Source organism: Callithrix jacchus, chromosome 3 (genome assembly GCF_049354715.1).
Source record: "Callithrix jacchus isolate 240 chromosome 3, calJac240_pri, whole genome shotgun sequence".
Taxonomy (NCBI): domain Eukaryota; kingdom Metazoa; phylum Chordata; class Mammalia; order Primates; family Cebidae; genus Callithrix; species Callithrix jacchus.
Window position 1 is genome coordinate 24,553,065 of NC_133504.1, and position 16,117 is coordinate 24,569,181.

Sequence of the window (16,117 nt, forward strand, 5' to 3'; positions counted from 1 at the left end):
TTTCTTCATTTCAACCCTGGTGTATCTTACAATTATGTGCCTTGGGGTGGCTCTTCTTGAAGAATATCTTTGTGGTGTTCTCTGCATTTACTGGACTTGAATGTTTGCCTTCCTAGCTAGGTTGGGGAAATTCTCCTGGATTATATCCTGAGCAGTGATTTCCAGCTTGGATTCATTCTCTTGTCACATTCTGGTACACCTATCAAATATAAATTTGGTCCTTTCGTATAATCTCATATTTCTCAGAGGCTTTGATTTTTTCTTTTCATTCTTTTTTATCTAGTCTTACCTTCTCATTTCGTTTCATTGAGTTCATCTTCAATCTCTGATATCCTTTCTTCTCCTTGGTTGATTCAGCTATTGAAATTTGTGTATGCTTCAAGAAGTTCTCTTGTGTTTTTCAGTTCCTTTAAGTCATTTGTATATTGTTCTCTAAGCTGTTTATTCTCATTAGCATTTTGTCTAGTCTTTTTTCAATGTTCTTAGTTACTTTGTATTGGGTTAGAACACGTTCTTTTAACTCAGAGAAGTTTGTTATTACCTACCTTCTGAAGCCTGTTTCTGTCAATTGATCAGACTCATTCTCCATCCAGCTTTGTTCCCTTTGTGGTGAGGCATTGTGATCCCTAGGAAGAGGAGAGGTGTTCTGGTTTTTGGTGCTTTCATGCTTTTTGTACTTATTTCTTCCCATCTTTGTGGATTTATTTACCTGTGGTCTTTGTAGTTGGTGACTTTCAGATGGGGTCTATGAGTTGGTGTTTTTATTTTGTTGTTGATGTTGAAGCTATGTCTTTCTGTTTTTTAGTTGTCATTCTAACAGGCCCCTCTGCTGCAAGACTGCTAGAGGTCCACTCCATACCCTGCTTGCCACTCCAGACTCATGGGGGCTGCAGAACAGTAAGGCTTGCTGCCACTTTCTTCTTCTCTTATCTTTGTACCAGAAGGGTACCCACCAGATATCAGCCTGAGCTATCGTTTATTAGGTGACTCCTTGGATATCCAGGGGTTGGGGGCACTGCTTGAGGAGACAGTCTGTCTGTTATAGGATCTCAAGTTCTGTGCTGGAAGCTCTGTTGTTCCATTCAGAGGTGCTGGGAAGGTATGCTTAAGTCTGCTGCAGTGGAACTCATAACTGCATCTTTTTCCTGGATCTCTGACCTGGGAACATAGGGCTTTATTTATACATTTCTGATGTGCTGCTGCCTTTTTTCAGAGATGCCTTGCCCAGCAAGGAAGTAGCCTAGTCACAGTCTGCCAGCAGAGGCATTGCTAAGCTGCTACAGGCTCTGCCCAGCTGCTGTGTAAACTTCCTTGCAGTTTTGTTTACAGAGGTACAGTTAGAACTCCCTCTTAATGGTGGACTGCCTCAGTAATGGTGGAGTGCCTCAGTAATAGCTGATGCCCTTTCCCCCACCGAGCTGGACCTTCCTGGGTCCAGCTTCATTTGCTGCCTAACTGGCAATCTTGAGCATTTCAGATTGCTGGTCTTTGTGGGGGTGGGACTTGCCAAGCCAGATCACCTGGCCCCCTGTTTTCAGCCTCCTCTTTTTCAGTTGAATGGGTGGCTCTGTCTCCCAGCCATTCCAGGTGCCAGTTGAAACTGCCTCCTAGATTTGTGTGAGTTTTTCTGCAGGAACCTGTGACACTGGGTGAAACAGCTGTGCTGGAAACAAGTGGCACTTTTTGTCCTGGAAATCTCCTGTTCTGTGGCTAGTAAAAACTTGTCTGGAAATGCAGTGATCACTCACCCTCTGCATTGTTCTCGATGAGTACTGTACTCCAGAGATGTTCTTATTCCACTATCTTGGATCTCCCTATCTGTACTTTAAAAACTTCTTTTCAGTGTATGTTTCCCTACATTTGTGCTGTAATGTCATATTTACTAAGTATATTGGAAATATATTGCTTTGATTCTTTTCATATTAATGAATTAAACTTTAGGCAGGACTTAATTAGGTGTGCATTTTTTTCAACCTCTAGGTTGTATTTTGATGAACTTAGATATTCAATTAACAAGAGAATGATTTGCATAAACCATATTTATACTCTATGGGCTATTGCAGAATTACTTGGTAGTTTCTCTACAATATGAATAGTTCCATTTTCTGTTGTATGAGGGGGAAATGAAGTTGTATAATTGGAAAGTGATAAGATACTTAATTGCTTATTAGCTTAGGGTAGTTATCTGCATGTTATATTATGTGCTGAATTGTAATTGAAAGTATTGTGTTGTAATATTTAGGAGAAGTGGCAAACAAAAATAGTTAAATTGTAATAGTAAACTTGACTTGCAATGAAGATGAACACATTTACTGAAAGACATTTCTGTAACTTGCAAACAGTGTGTTCCATTTTGGTAACTATTCTTTTTCTCTTGTTTCTTTTTCATTTTTATTTATTTATTTATTTTATAATTCACTGCTTGCCATTGCAGGAAGTAGAGGTTTGTATACATCTTCTGTGTTTCATATTTTATTTTAAATTTTTTATGTACCCTTGCATTTTAATTACTCATATACACTCAATTCACATTATTTTCCCTTTTAGGATGATTATTTCCGTACTTGGAGTCCAGGAAAACCCTTCAATCAGGGTAAGAATCTAAATATTTTAAAATAAAAATCTTTTCCCGTTCATAATCTTGGTACTTTTAGAAATGATATTTATTGTCTAGTTAAACTTGAAAACACTAGATGGAAGAACTTACAGGAATGGGAAAATTTATGCAAAAAATGTCTTCCATTTCAGCATACTTTTAGACATAAGCTAATTGGTTACGATTATGTCAGCATGTCTTTTATTTTTAGATACATGTTTTAGATTACTCTTTTGGGCTTCTGAACTTTACCGTGTTTATTTTTATCAGTAGATATAAGTTACTTCATCCAGTTATCAAGCACATTCACTGGGCAATATATTTAATGTGCACACTTTTAAAACAAATGGCTTTTTGGCCTCTTTTCCAATTAATAAAAGGTTTCATTTAAAATGAGTAAATTGGTAATTAGACTCAGCTGGCAAGACCAAAAAGGAAAAGTGTTATACAAAATTAGGGCTTCCCCACCTCTTCAAACAGCTTGCAGTTCTGATTAACTTACCTTTAAGAGGAAAACAGAAATATGGATGAGAATGAAAATACTTATACATGTGCAATGAGAATGGACACCTCAAACACCCAGCAATCATAGTCACATAAATGACTAAAGAAATTTGTTCACTAAATTTCACATTTAAAAATAACTTACTTGTAAAGTTTCTTTATGTTACTTTCTATAGTCTGTGCGAAGTAGAAAAAATTCTTCTTTATATAGACTTCATAGTATCTGTGCAAAAGATAATATTCTCTGAAGTAGGCTGACTTAAAGATAGAAGTCTTTGTAAGAGTGCTTATGTAAGTGATTGGTTGAAGAAGAACTAATATGTTATTTAAAGGAGCTTAAAGTATTTTACTCTACTACCAGATTTTTACTTCATGTTTGGGATAAATGCTACAACAACTAACCTGTATGAGTGAGAAACAACCTGTGTGGACCTAGACATAGACTGTCATCAACATTGGTATTAACATGGAGTCTGAACAGTCATTCACATCTAGTATCTTCTTAGAATTAGCTTTTTTCCTGTATATATTTTATACAATTTCACTATTGCTATCCAGAGTGTTTTTGGTATCTGCTTGCTTGCTTTCTTTTCCTTCCTTCCTTTTCTCTTTCCTTCCTTCCTTCCTTCCTTCCTTTCTTTCTTTTCTTTTCTTTTGTTTTCTTTTCTTTTGTTTTCTTTTCTTTTCTTTTCTTTTCTTTTCTTTTCTTTTCTTTTCTTTTCTTTCTTGAGATGGAGTCTTGTCACCAGGCTGGAGTGCAATGGTGCAATTTCAGCTCACTGCAACCTCCACCTTCTGGGTTTAAGTGATTCTCCTGCCTCAGCCTCCTGAGTAGTTTGGATTACAGGCACATACCACCATGCCTGGCTAATTTTTTTGTGTTTTTAGTAGAGACAGGGTTTCACTATGTTGGCCAGACTAGTCTTGAACTCCTGACCTTCCTGAGGTGTGATATTCCCACCTCAGCCTCCCAAACTGCTGGGATTACAGATGTGAGCAACCACACCCAGCTAGGATCTGTATTTTAAAATTCTAAAAGAATTAATTCTTAATTAGTCACTAGTACGTCAAGCCAGGGCTCTAAAACGCAGGCAATAAAACAAATAATGACATGCAGACAGAGATGTTTTTTGCTGGCATTCTTGGGAAATGAATTTTTATGATGGAATCATAAACCTTGAAAAATGGGTGTTATCTATGAAATTTGTCATACTTGGTGCCTCCAGTTATAATAAAGATGCTTTCATTTTTCCTTTGTGTGTGCATGACAATGTATTGAATTTTGGTTTATCTCTCTTTAAAAGAGAATACTATATGAGAGTCTTCCAAACAATTAATGATACAGGATTGACTTGCTTTAATTTTCAGAGAGATTTTTAACCTACTAACTAAAAAAATATTATATTTGTCAGCCAGGGATAAGCTTATGACATGATATCTAATATTTACGAAGAATGTCCTATTTTGAGTCACTACTGCAGGTGTTGATACATAGTAATTAATTTAATCATTATAGCTCTGCAAGGTAGATTAGAAAGTTAAGATATTGAAAGAAGTTAAGCTTCTGCTCAGGTTATAGTCCCACAGTATGGCAGTGTAGGGATTTCGATTCAGTCAGTGTGAACCCCCAAACCTGTTTCCTAGTTGCTCTGCAATATTACCACACCTATGATAACACTAACAAGAAATAATGGCATACTAATGATATTTTGAAGTTTATGCTTTAAAAATGTACATTTACTGGAACAAACATTAGAAATGAAGTGTGCTTTATTCCTGTATGTTAAAATAATATTTTGTAGACTATCAGACATGGAGTTTTGAGTTTTTGAACATGTATAGTTAATAAACATGTAAGAAAGTTTTGTATCAAAAAAATAAAAATAGAACAAAAATTAGATGGAGGTGTGTATTTGTTTTTGGCTTTGTGTCAAATTAATGAACCCAGTTTTAGATCACAGTGAGGAGTGAGCAAAATAATCCTATTTCCGTCTAGCTCTGAGTAAGAAAATGTGTATCAACTAGACAGAAAAGACTTGAGACATGTCCATTTCTAGCTTCCTGTTTTTTCTGATGACAGACCCTTCTTCCAGTAACATTTTCAAAAGCTGAACGGTGTGTTGAACATAAAATCATTTAAAAGGCTTTTCAAGAGTGTTTATAATTTTTAATTTACCATGTTTTTCACTGAATTATGGACATCCTTATTATATCAATATGTTTTTTTTTGTCCTATTTCCTTGTAAGAGGTTTGCATGTTTCCTTAAAAAAGTGAAGAAAAAGTTACTTTGTCAGTATATCTTTATAGTGGTATTTATAATTTTAAAAGGATTCATATATCCATTTAAGGTTATCTTTAACTTCCATTTCTATAGAATGCACCATAAAGCATGCTGAAATTAAAGTACCACTAATGACAATATTAATTAATATTTTATAATATGAAGGGTATAACTATTCAGCACAAAATTCCTTTTTATACATATGGATACATATGCACACAATTACAATACATACATAAACATGTAGATTACAACATGTTTACACACAGACAGACACATGTGCACTTGCAAAGTTGCTTCTAGGTAAAATCAACTGATTGTTCATATGCATCTGATCTACCTTTTGGTTTAACTGTGACATATTTTTCATCTCATTTGTTTCTTTTAAGCAATGATTTTTCCAGTATGTTAATTTTTTTAGCCACTAAAACAGTAAGAGTTTTGGGGAAATAAAATGTTTTCAAATAAGCTTAAGTAAATATTCTATTTTTATGGTGATAAATCTGCTGCAAAATGGAGTAAATCATGCCAATTCTGACAATCAGTTGGTCTGGAAATCTCCACACCGATTGTCCTGAGCTATTATTTCTCTTCATTAGTGCGGCTAATCATGAGTTAACATGACAGACATTACCTGAGAAATGGTTTTGATGAGGAAAGACATCTTCAATAAGGTGTAAAAATACACACACCTTACTATATTTACTATGCTAAATAAACTCAAGGGAAATGTCTCTAGGCATATGAACCTAGGTAATACATGATAAAGCTTTTCAATGATTTAATCAATGCTTTAGATAAATATGCTATAACTTTCAAAATAAATATACACATCTTTCCATTCACTCTTAGGTCTGCCTTGTTTATGAACATGTTTTAATATTGGTGTGTAGCAGATACATGAGTGAGATTTCTAGCAGTGAATCCTTATCATCATTCACAGAATCTGTTTGAACCAAGGTGCCCTATCTACAAGGATCACTTTTTATTTAAACATTATTTTCCCCAGTATATGATAAATATCATAAAACTCCAGGTGTCCTGAGGTGAAAGATTTAGAAGAAAAATATGCTTTCTGTGTTTTCATAACTTCACTATCCAAAGGAGCTTTGGGTTGCTCTACTTGGCATCTACCATAGCAGTAAATTAAATAAGAACAAATCCGTTGCATTTTTTGATGTGTTTCTTCTGCTCCTGAACAATTTTGGGGATCTGGAATTAGGAGCAAGGAGTAGCTGTGGCTTAGATCAGCACCCTTCTGTCTTTTCTCAGCAGTTTTGTTATATCAGAGTGAGTTCAAAAGAATGTGCCACACACTAAGTTCCAAATTATGAGTCCTTTTAATTGGCTGGTGACCAAGAGATGGCTAATGATCAAAGTTCTCTCAGCCTCAAGGAAGGGGCTTGATTATCTTTTATACCTTATTTTAAGTAGGGGAGGGAGGACCTAACTGAAGCAGAATTTTACAGAAGCAGAAAAGCAGGTTAGAGGAAGGGGCTGTGGGCACAGGTGGTTTCCATACAATTCAATGATCAAAGGAAATGGGCGTGATCAGGCTCTACTCACACAATGATCAAAGGGAAACATTTTTCTTATAATAGCAGGGGGAGGTATGCCAAGCAAGCAAAAGGATGCAGTACAATGGTTACAAGTATTAAGAACAGTATGCTTCAATGCTTCTAAGTGCAGCATGACCCAGTTATGCACCCAAAGGGGCTGTGGTCAGGAGGGGGAAGCCGGTTGGAATTCACTGCTAAGATGGAGTCAGTGATGTTAGCTCACGGTAAGTTATTACATTCCCCACTTGTGTTATGGGGGAGTGAAAGCATTTACTCCTCAGTTATAACAAGGGGGTTATAGGGGATCCTGAGATACATGAGTTTAAGAGAATTTATGCGCTGCCTTATAAAAGTAAGGAGCCAGTTTAATAGGCAGGGTCCAAAGATTAAGCCTAACAGGAGAAGGAGAAGAGGTCCCCTAGCCCAATTTCTAAGGTAATTAACCATGGGCTCCAGTGAAACATGTTTTGGAACCATGTGGCATTCTTATTTCATTCTCATTGGCGTCTATCTAAGTTTTCCTGGAGCTTTTGGAGGGTGTCTTTTATGACTTCAGAGTTATTAGCATAAAAAAAACAGCTTTCTCCCAATGCTGCACATAAACCTCCTTGGGAGAGGCATACTAAATCTAAGCCTCGGTGATTTTGGAGAACTACCTCAGCTAAGGATTCTACTTGGGCATGTAACATCCTTATGGCAGACTGGATGTTTCTTAAATCAGAGTCTACTTGTTGAGTTAGGGACCTTAGTCCAGTTTCTCCCCAGACCAGGGCTGCCAATGACTGCTGATCCAGCTATGCTGAGAACAACTAGGATAGACACAATGAGGGGGACACCTCGACGAAACCTGGAGTGTAGCCCCAGAGAAGGAAGGAGGTGTCATCCTTCTGCTCTGCTGTACACATAGACCTGGGGAAGCACGTGAACCAACAAACATAGGACAGGTCCAGGTTCAGTTTCATTGATGCAGCTGGTGAGGCCTTACGTGCCGGCCAGTCAGGTACTGTTGGATGCATTGTAGGAGACTGAAGTGTTTAAGGTAGTAAGTAGAGACCGGTTACAGGTAGCCTGAAAAGGAGAATTAGACAGTTTATATCCATTGCTAATTAGGCAGGTGGCATTTCCAGCAACGTCCCCTAGCATAAGGGAACAGGGGAGCATCTAGCTGGTCAGAGGACCGGAGTTGAGAGAGGCCACAACTTCTCAATGGGGGTTTTGCCTTCAGGCACAGCCATAACTCCTGAGCCAATTGAGGCTGGGTGTTATTAAGGAGGAGACACACTTCATTTAGTATGGACATTAGGCTGGGTTGGAGATGCTCGCTTTGGAGCTAGGACTGGCAATGAGGCTGCTGAACTAGCTGATTCTGGTGAACTGACCAAGCTGACTTGGTTAGGGTGTAGAAGAAACATACGATCACCCAGATAACTTAAGGGACCGATCGGCTTAGGTGAGTGCAACGGGACTAGAAGCTTCTTTTGGATGGTGAACATGGATCCAAGGTCAAAACCTGTCATATATAATCTGAATCCCCAGGACATGCCATAATACCAATGAGCCAAATTTGGGCCATGGATGGTAAAGACAATAGGGTTGCAATTCCCCTTATAATGCTGCCAAGGGGGAGACCCATGGGCAATGGAAAGAGTGGAGGACAGAGTAACACAAGACCAGGAAGGGCAGAAGAATTCATAACTTCGGAGGCATTCAACATCTTTATGGTCTCTTGGACACATGCAGAAGTCGATTGACTGAAGCCTTTGTTCAGCCTCGCCTGATTCTCCATATCTGGGTACCTGTGTCCTTCAACAAGGTCAAGACCACCAAGAGGAAGACAGAGCTTTTCCTCATGTGTTAAATCCCAACTTGGAGAGTAAGAATTTTGAAACTAATCACACATGTCAAACTTAAGAAGGAACCGATTAGAAGTACCTTCTTCCCAGGAGGTGTTTGCGAGCACGCACACATTTCTAAAATCAGGAGAAAAGAGTAGATGGGGGTAGAGGGCATGACTGGAGGAAATAGACCAGACAGAGAAGAGGATAATAGGAATTATCTGAGGGGTTCTACCTGACTTAGACTCAACATTAAGGGACCTGAGCCAGGCTGTGAGAACCATGTTTCTTCTGGATGTTTACTGGCCTTCTTCATACATAAGTAGTGGATCCGAGTAGGAATAACATCAATTTTCAGAGCTGTTGGGGTGGTGAGAAGGTCAGTGTGAGGCCCTTTCCAGGCATGGGTGAGTCCCTCCTTTTGGAACTTTTAGACATAAAAGACCAGGTCATCAGGATGGAAGGGGTGGCAGGGCCCAGTCAGATCAGGAACTGGATAAGGGTTTGCTACCCAAACAAGTGGCTGGATGATGTCCTGAATCTGTTGGAGAGACTGTAAGTTCTGTAACAGATTTGCTGGGGATATTTCTGCCAAAAGGGCATCCTTTAACCTGGTGGTATAGGAGGTGCCCTTCCATACATTATTTCAAAAGGAGAGAACCCAGCTTTATAGGGAGTGCATCTTACTCTAAGAAGGGCTAAAGGAAGGAGATTGGCTCAACCTTCACTGGTTTCCAAGGTTAATTTTCTAGGAGTACTTTTTAAGGTCCGATTCATGCATTCTACCTGTCCAGAGCTCTGGGGCCAACAGGCACAATGGAGCTTCCATTGAATGTTCAATGTCTTGCTGACTGATTGAGCTATGGATGATGTGAAGGCTGGCCCATTATCAGACCCTATGGCAAATGGCAGCCCATGTTGAGGGATGATCTCATTGAGCAAGAATTTAACCACTGTAAAGGCAGTCTCATTTCTGGTGGCAAATGCCTTAGTCCATCCAGAAAATGTGTCTACCAACACCAGGAGATACTTATATCCTGCCTGGTGTGGCTTTATTTCAGTGAAGTCTATTTCCCATCTTTCTCCTGGGCTACATCCGCGAAGATGGCATCTCAGTCCAGGTTTTGGGCCTTGTCTGGTTTTTACCTGCACACATGCTGTGCATTGGGAGGCTGCAAGGTTAGTCAAATCTTGAAGATGGGAAATTTAAAACTGGCTTCTTAGAAGCTGGTCCAGTTTTGTTCCCCCTAGATGAGTGGATGAATGGAGGCAACCAACCAAGGCCTTTCCAAGGGTCTGGGCAAGAAAATTCTTGAATCTGGGAGAACCCACCCTCTGTCCCAGTTACTGGCCTGAAGATCCAATGCTTGTTTTTCTTCTTCCAGAGAGTAGACTGGATGATTGGGTAATTCAGCCTGTGGGAAAGATACAGTGGGTAATAGAGTTAAAGGGGTAACTGGAAGTTGGGCTACCTCTTGGGCAGCAGAGTCAGCCCTTTGGTTCCCTCAGGCAACAGCTGTATTTTCCTTTTGATGTTCTTTGCAGTGGATTACAGCCACCTGCAGGGGGAGCCAAACGGCCTCGAGTAAGGCCAGGATTTCTTTGTTTTTGATCGTTTTTCCAGCGGAGTTGAGAAGCCCGCACTCTTGGTAAATAACTCCATGAACGTGCACAGTTGCAAAGGTATACCTTCTGTCAGTGTAAATGTTGATGTGTTTATTCTTACACTATCGGAGGGCCTGAGTGAGAGCAATTAACTCAGCCTTTTGCTCTGATGTTTTGGCTGGCAGAACCCGGGCCCACACACTGTCAATTTCAACGGTGAAGGCTGCCCCAGACTTTTGCACTCCCTGTTTGAGGAAACTGCTGCCATCAGTAAACACCATAGCATCAGCCTTCTCCACGGGAACATCCTGATGTCCGGGTGGCCAGTCTCCAGAGTTGCCAACAATTCCTGGCAATCAGACTGGTGTGGTCAGCTCTGGATGAGGTAACCAGAGTGGCTGGATGTAAACACCTGGCGAGGGAGAAAGTTAAACATGGCTGATCTAACAGCAGGCTTCGGTATTGTAGAATGCAAGGCATTTGACATCCACTTTCCAGAGGCACTGCCCAGCAATGTCTCAACAGCATGAGGAGCCATGAGGGTTAAGTTCTGACCCACAGTTAATTTGTCAGCTTCCTGGACTAGACTTACAGTTGCTGCCATGGTTCGCAGATTGGCCATCCGGAGGCCACAGGATTAAGCCTCTTGTACAAATAGACCACTGGGCAGTGCCATGGCCCCAGGGTTTGATTGAGTACCCCCTCAGTGACCCCCTTTCTTGAACAAACAGGTGAAATGGTTTTGAGATATTTGGGAGGGCTATAGAAGGGGCTTCAGTCAGTGCCTTTTTTTGGTTTTGGAAAGCTTGCTTTTCCGTGTCAGTCCAAACCAGTGAGCTATTCCCACCTCTAGCCATGTACAGAGGCTTGGCAATTTCTGCAAAACCCCATTGCCATAGGCGGCAATATCCCATGGCCCCCAAAACGTCACGTACCTGTCTCTTGGTGGTAGGAGTGGGGACATGCAGCATTGCCTCTTTTCGAGCATTGATGAGTACCCTTTTTTCTCTGTTTATTTTGTACCCCAGGTAAGAAACCTTGGAAAGACAAAGTTGGGCCTTTTTGGCTGAGACCCAATTCCCAGGTTTCTGAAGGAGGTAAAGCAAGTCTTCAGTATATTGCAGGTAGCTGTCAGTAGTTTTCATAGCCAATACGAAATCATCTACATATTGAAGCAAAGTACAGTTAGGATGGCTGGCTCAGAAGGGTGTTAAGTCCTGTTGGATAGCCTCCCCAAAAAGAATGGGGGAGTTGTTGAAAACCTGGGGCAACCGAGTCCAAGTAAGCTGGGTGGTGTCACCCAAACCAGGATCTGTCCATTCAAAAGCAAAAATTGCCTGGCTTTTGGGGGCCAAAGGATGGCAATGAAGGCATCCTTTAAATCAAGTACTGTGTATACCATATGCTCCAATATGGTATAATGGCTTGGGGACAGTTGGATGGACTGTGACTGTCTGCTTATTGACTTCTCACAAATCCTGTACTGCTCAGTAATCATTTGTCCCAGACTTTTGGACTGGCAAAAATGGAGTGTTACTGGCTGGCAAGGCATGAGTATATGGGTCTGTAATAGCCATTGAATGTAAGGGTTGATTCCCTTTCAAGTTCACTGGCTTACAGAGTATTGTTTTACCTGAACTGGCTGAGCTGTCGCCAGAAGTTCTACAACTACTGGCGAGTGGTGTTTTGCCAGTCTGGGGGGATTTGACTCTGCTCAGACTCAGGGGATAAAAGTTTGTAGATTCTGTAGGAGGGGGTTAAACTCATTTTCCACTAGTTACAAGGACGGGGTTAAGAGGTACTCCTCTGACAAGGGGGGAAGTTAGTAGGAGCTGAGCAGTGGGAGGTGTTGTGGTCCCCATTGTGAGGTGGGCTTGATCTGCTGAGAAGGAGATAGATACCTGTAACTTATGGAGTAGGTCTCATCTGAGGAGGGGGAAAGGGCATTCTGGCATTACAGGAAACATACGGGTTACTCTCTTTTGACTCAAATTTACTTCCTGGAAAGGGGTAAGTGGATATTCCTGAAAAGGTCCTGTGGTGCCCTGCATGGCAATCTTTTGGTTGGAGATGCTACCCAAAGGGGCTTGTAATACAAAATGTTCTACCCCAGTGTCAACTAAGAAATGTTCTGCTGGCCCCCCACTGCAGCAGTAACCTTGGGCTCTCAGGGGCTGGAGGGCAGGGAGCCCCAGCCCCATCAGTCCTCCTCCAACTCTCTGGCTTCCGGAAGAGTGAGAATTTTCCCTTCCAACCTTTTTGGATATTTCTTCTTCCAGTGTCTAATGTTTTGCAGTAGACACACTGATTCTGTGGTAAGGGCATATTTCCCTTTTTCTTGTGGGGGTCTGAGGTTTTTGACTTGAGCCTTTCCCCAGTATAACTTTTCTACAGAGGGCTGTACTTTTGTTTCCTGAATTGCAGCTACTATGATTTTTGCCTGTCTCTGTGATGCCTTTTCACCTGCCAAAGCAATCTGTTTCTATTTTTCTTGTTCTTGATTGTCATAAATTTTTTGGACTATGTCCAGGAGCTGGGAAATATTCATTCCAACAAATCCCTCAAGACTTTGCAACTTTCTACAAATATCTGGGGCTGCTTGGACCAGAAATGCTAAATTAATAGCACTGCCGTTTTTGGTAGCCACTGGATCAAATGGTGTATGAGTTTGATAAGCTTACTGGAGGCACTCTACAAATGATCCAGGGGACTCCTCAGGCCCCTTGACAACTTCCAATATCTTAGACAAATTTATGGGCTTTCAAGTGGCTCCCTTAATACCTGCTAGAAGATACCGGTGAAATTGTCCAAAGCTTTCCTCCCTCCTGCAGTGTTTGGGTGCCAATTTGGCTGAGTAGAGGGGAAAACCTCCTTTAACTGGTTTTTGGCCTCCTCTCCTGGCCTACCTGCTGAGGTAAGAAAAACCTTTCTAGCCTCCCTACAAATGCGGTCCCTTTCCTCAGTGGTAAGGAGGCTTAGAAGAAGCTGCTGGCAGTCATTCCAAGTGGGTCGGTCAGTTTGAAACACAGACTCCACTAGTGCAGTCAGGACCTGGGGTTTCTCAGTAAATGGTGGGTTTGATGTTTCCAGTGGTACAGGTCAGAAGTAGAAAAGGGAATATAGGGCCAGGCATGGTGGCTCAAGCCTGTAATCCCAGCACTTTGGGAGGCCGAGGCAGGTGGATCACGAGGTCCAGAGATTGAGACCATCCTGGTCAACATGGTGAAACCCTGTCTCTACTAAAAATACAAAAAATTAGCTGGGCATTCCAGCTACTCAGGAGGCTGAGGCTGCGGTGAGCCGAGATTGAGCCATTGCACTCCAGCCTGGGTAACAAGAGCAAAACTCCATCTCAAAAAAAAAAAAGAAAGAAAAGGGAATATAGGCCATAAGCAGACCAGCTTGTCTGCTGCCTGGTGGGGGCAGTGCCTCTCTTAGGGGAAGCAATAATGTGACCTCCTCTGCCTGGGACTGCAACCTAGAGGCTATGGGCTAAGGATCTGTAGGGGAGGAGAGGCCACAGGGGACGAAGTTGAAGAGACAGAAGGGGATCCCAATGGAGGTGAAGGTGAGGGCAGTGGAGGATTGTAAGGTGGAGGCAACGGAAGAGAACTGTCTTCCTCTTCTGAAGTGGGCAACACAGGAGGAAGGGAGGGAACCCAGGGTTTGGGCAAAGGAGAGATTTGGCTTAGAAGGACCCTGGATGAGGGATTGTAAGCAGTGCAGGATTGTAGCCAAGGAGGGGATTCTGGACTAAGTCCAGCCATTGATTAATATTGGGAAACTGATCAGGGTGCTGAGATGTTCTGATAATGACTTCCCATGCTGCCTGTACCATTTTAGCATCTAGTGACCCAGCTGGGGACCATCCCATTCCAAACTTTGGCCATTCCACTTCAGAGAGTTCGGAGCCTACCTTTTGTAAGGCAGACTCTGTACTCTCCTGAAATACCTGAGATAAAATTATTCACCGTGCACTGGAGGGGTGTAGAGGGTGGAGAAGAGGAAGAACCCATTGTGGGAAGTACTGAGGGAGACAAGTTCTTCCCGGAACAACACTTAACCTCCTTCTGACAGAAAAGACAAGCTTGGGGAGACCAGCCCAAGCAACAAATGAGAGAGATGAGGCACTGAGGTAGATAAATGATTGTAGTTTTTAATAGACAAGGGGAGGGGAATCCCGTATAACTCTCAGATGCCCTCCTGGCCGCTCCCCTTATGGGGACGCCAGTGCCTCTTGACACAGACAGTTCAGTATAAACCCCCGACTCAGATCAAAACTATTCCAACTCAGCAGAACTAGCCTGATGCTGTCATTAGGCCATTTGAGGTCACCACAGAACCACAGTTGGGACTCTGTGGTTGCCACAAACTGGATCCTTAGACGCAAGCCTCTAAGGCCCCCATGCATGCACTTAGAGGTCATTACAGTCTTTTTACACTTTGTAAACAGTTTAAAACCTGAATAACTTTTTTTGGTCTTCTTTGTAAATATTTCAATTAAACAGAAACCAGGGACTCCATCCTCCAGCATCCTGCAGTAGCGACAGAGTCCAGAGGATGTCCTCATCAGGGCTGAACCCCTCTAAATCAGACAGAAGGACAGAACCAGGGACCCTGGACACCCAGAGTCCAAAAACCAGACAGAACCAGGAACTCTAGACCCTCAGAGTTCAAAAAGAGAACAGAATCAGGAATCCTGGACACCCAGAGTTCAAAAACCAGAACCAGGGACTCTTCCAGAGTCCAAATACCAGAACTAGGACCAGGGATTCTGGGGCACCCAGAGCCCAAGATCAGAGAAATCACTGTAGTCAATTCTGGCCTCCTCGTAATTGGATGACCCCTGTAACTTCCAGAAATAACCAGATCAGGCCTGACTTACCTTCTCTGTGGACTCTGAAGAATAATTTGGTGGAGCATGCTGGGAGTCGATCTGCTCTTCTCTGGCAAGGGATGGTGTTTGGGACCCTTTAATATCACAGGGGGCACCTCCCCTATAGTCCACCTCCCAGCTCGGAGGAGCCCAGAATGAGTCCAGTCTGCACCCAGTGGCAAAAAAGAATAATAGGGATTATCTTGCTGGGGCCTCCGAATGTTTTATACTAGTTAGATAAAAGGAATGTGCCACACACTAAGTTCCAAATTAAGAGTCCTTTTAATGAGCTGGCGACTCATTTAATGAGCTGGTGACTTTTAATGAGCTGGCCATCTCTTGATGGCTAATGCTCAAAGTTCTCTCGCCCCAAGGAAGGGGCTTGATTATCTTTTATACCTTATTTTAGGTAGGAGAGGATGTACCTAACTGAAGCAGAATTTTACAGAAGCAGAAAAGCAGGTTAGAGGAAGGGGGCTCCGGGCACAGGTGGTTTCCATACAATTCAATATTCAAAGGAAATGGGGGTGATCAGGCTTTTCTCACACAATGATCAAAGGGAAACAGTTTTCTTATAATAGCAGGGGAGAGGTATGCCAAGCAGGATGCAATTACCGTGGTAACAAGTATTAAGAACAGTATGTTTCAATGCTTCTAAGTGCAGCATGACCCAGTTATGCACCCAAAGGTGCTGTGGTCAGGACGGGGAAGCCAGGTTGGAGTTTAGAGCTAAGATGGCGTCAGTGATGTTAACCCAGGGTAGGTTATTACAGTTTCATTGTATATTTTCTTCTTAAATCAGAGCCTATCAGGGAAGGGCAGCCTAACACCTACTGGTTCATTGAATGACAAGTTTTTGT

The 16,117-nt window shown here is 41.9% G+C and overlaps 1 protein-coding gene across 4 annotated transcripts in view; it reads left to right on the forward strand.

Moving 5' to 3' along the window:
* The window catches only part of SPOCK3 (SPARC (osteonectin), cwcv and kazal like domains proteoglycan 3), a 670,557-nt gene that overhangs the window by 216,638 nt on the left and 437,802 nt on the right, over window positions 1-16,117 (forward strand). For 3 of the 4 annotated variants that reach the window (XM_054252809.2, XM_008992482.5, XM_078366313.1), the window contains exon 3: window positions 2,548-2,593. The exons of the other annotated variant lie outside the window; for it this stretch is intronic. In XM_054252809.2, the coding sequence (XP_054108784.1) occupies window positions 2,548-2,593 (46 nt within the window). The remainder of the gene's footprint in view (window positions 1-2,547; window positions 2,594-16,117) is intronic. 4 annotated transcript variants of the gene reach the window in all.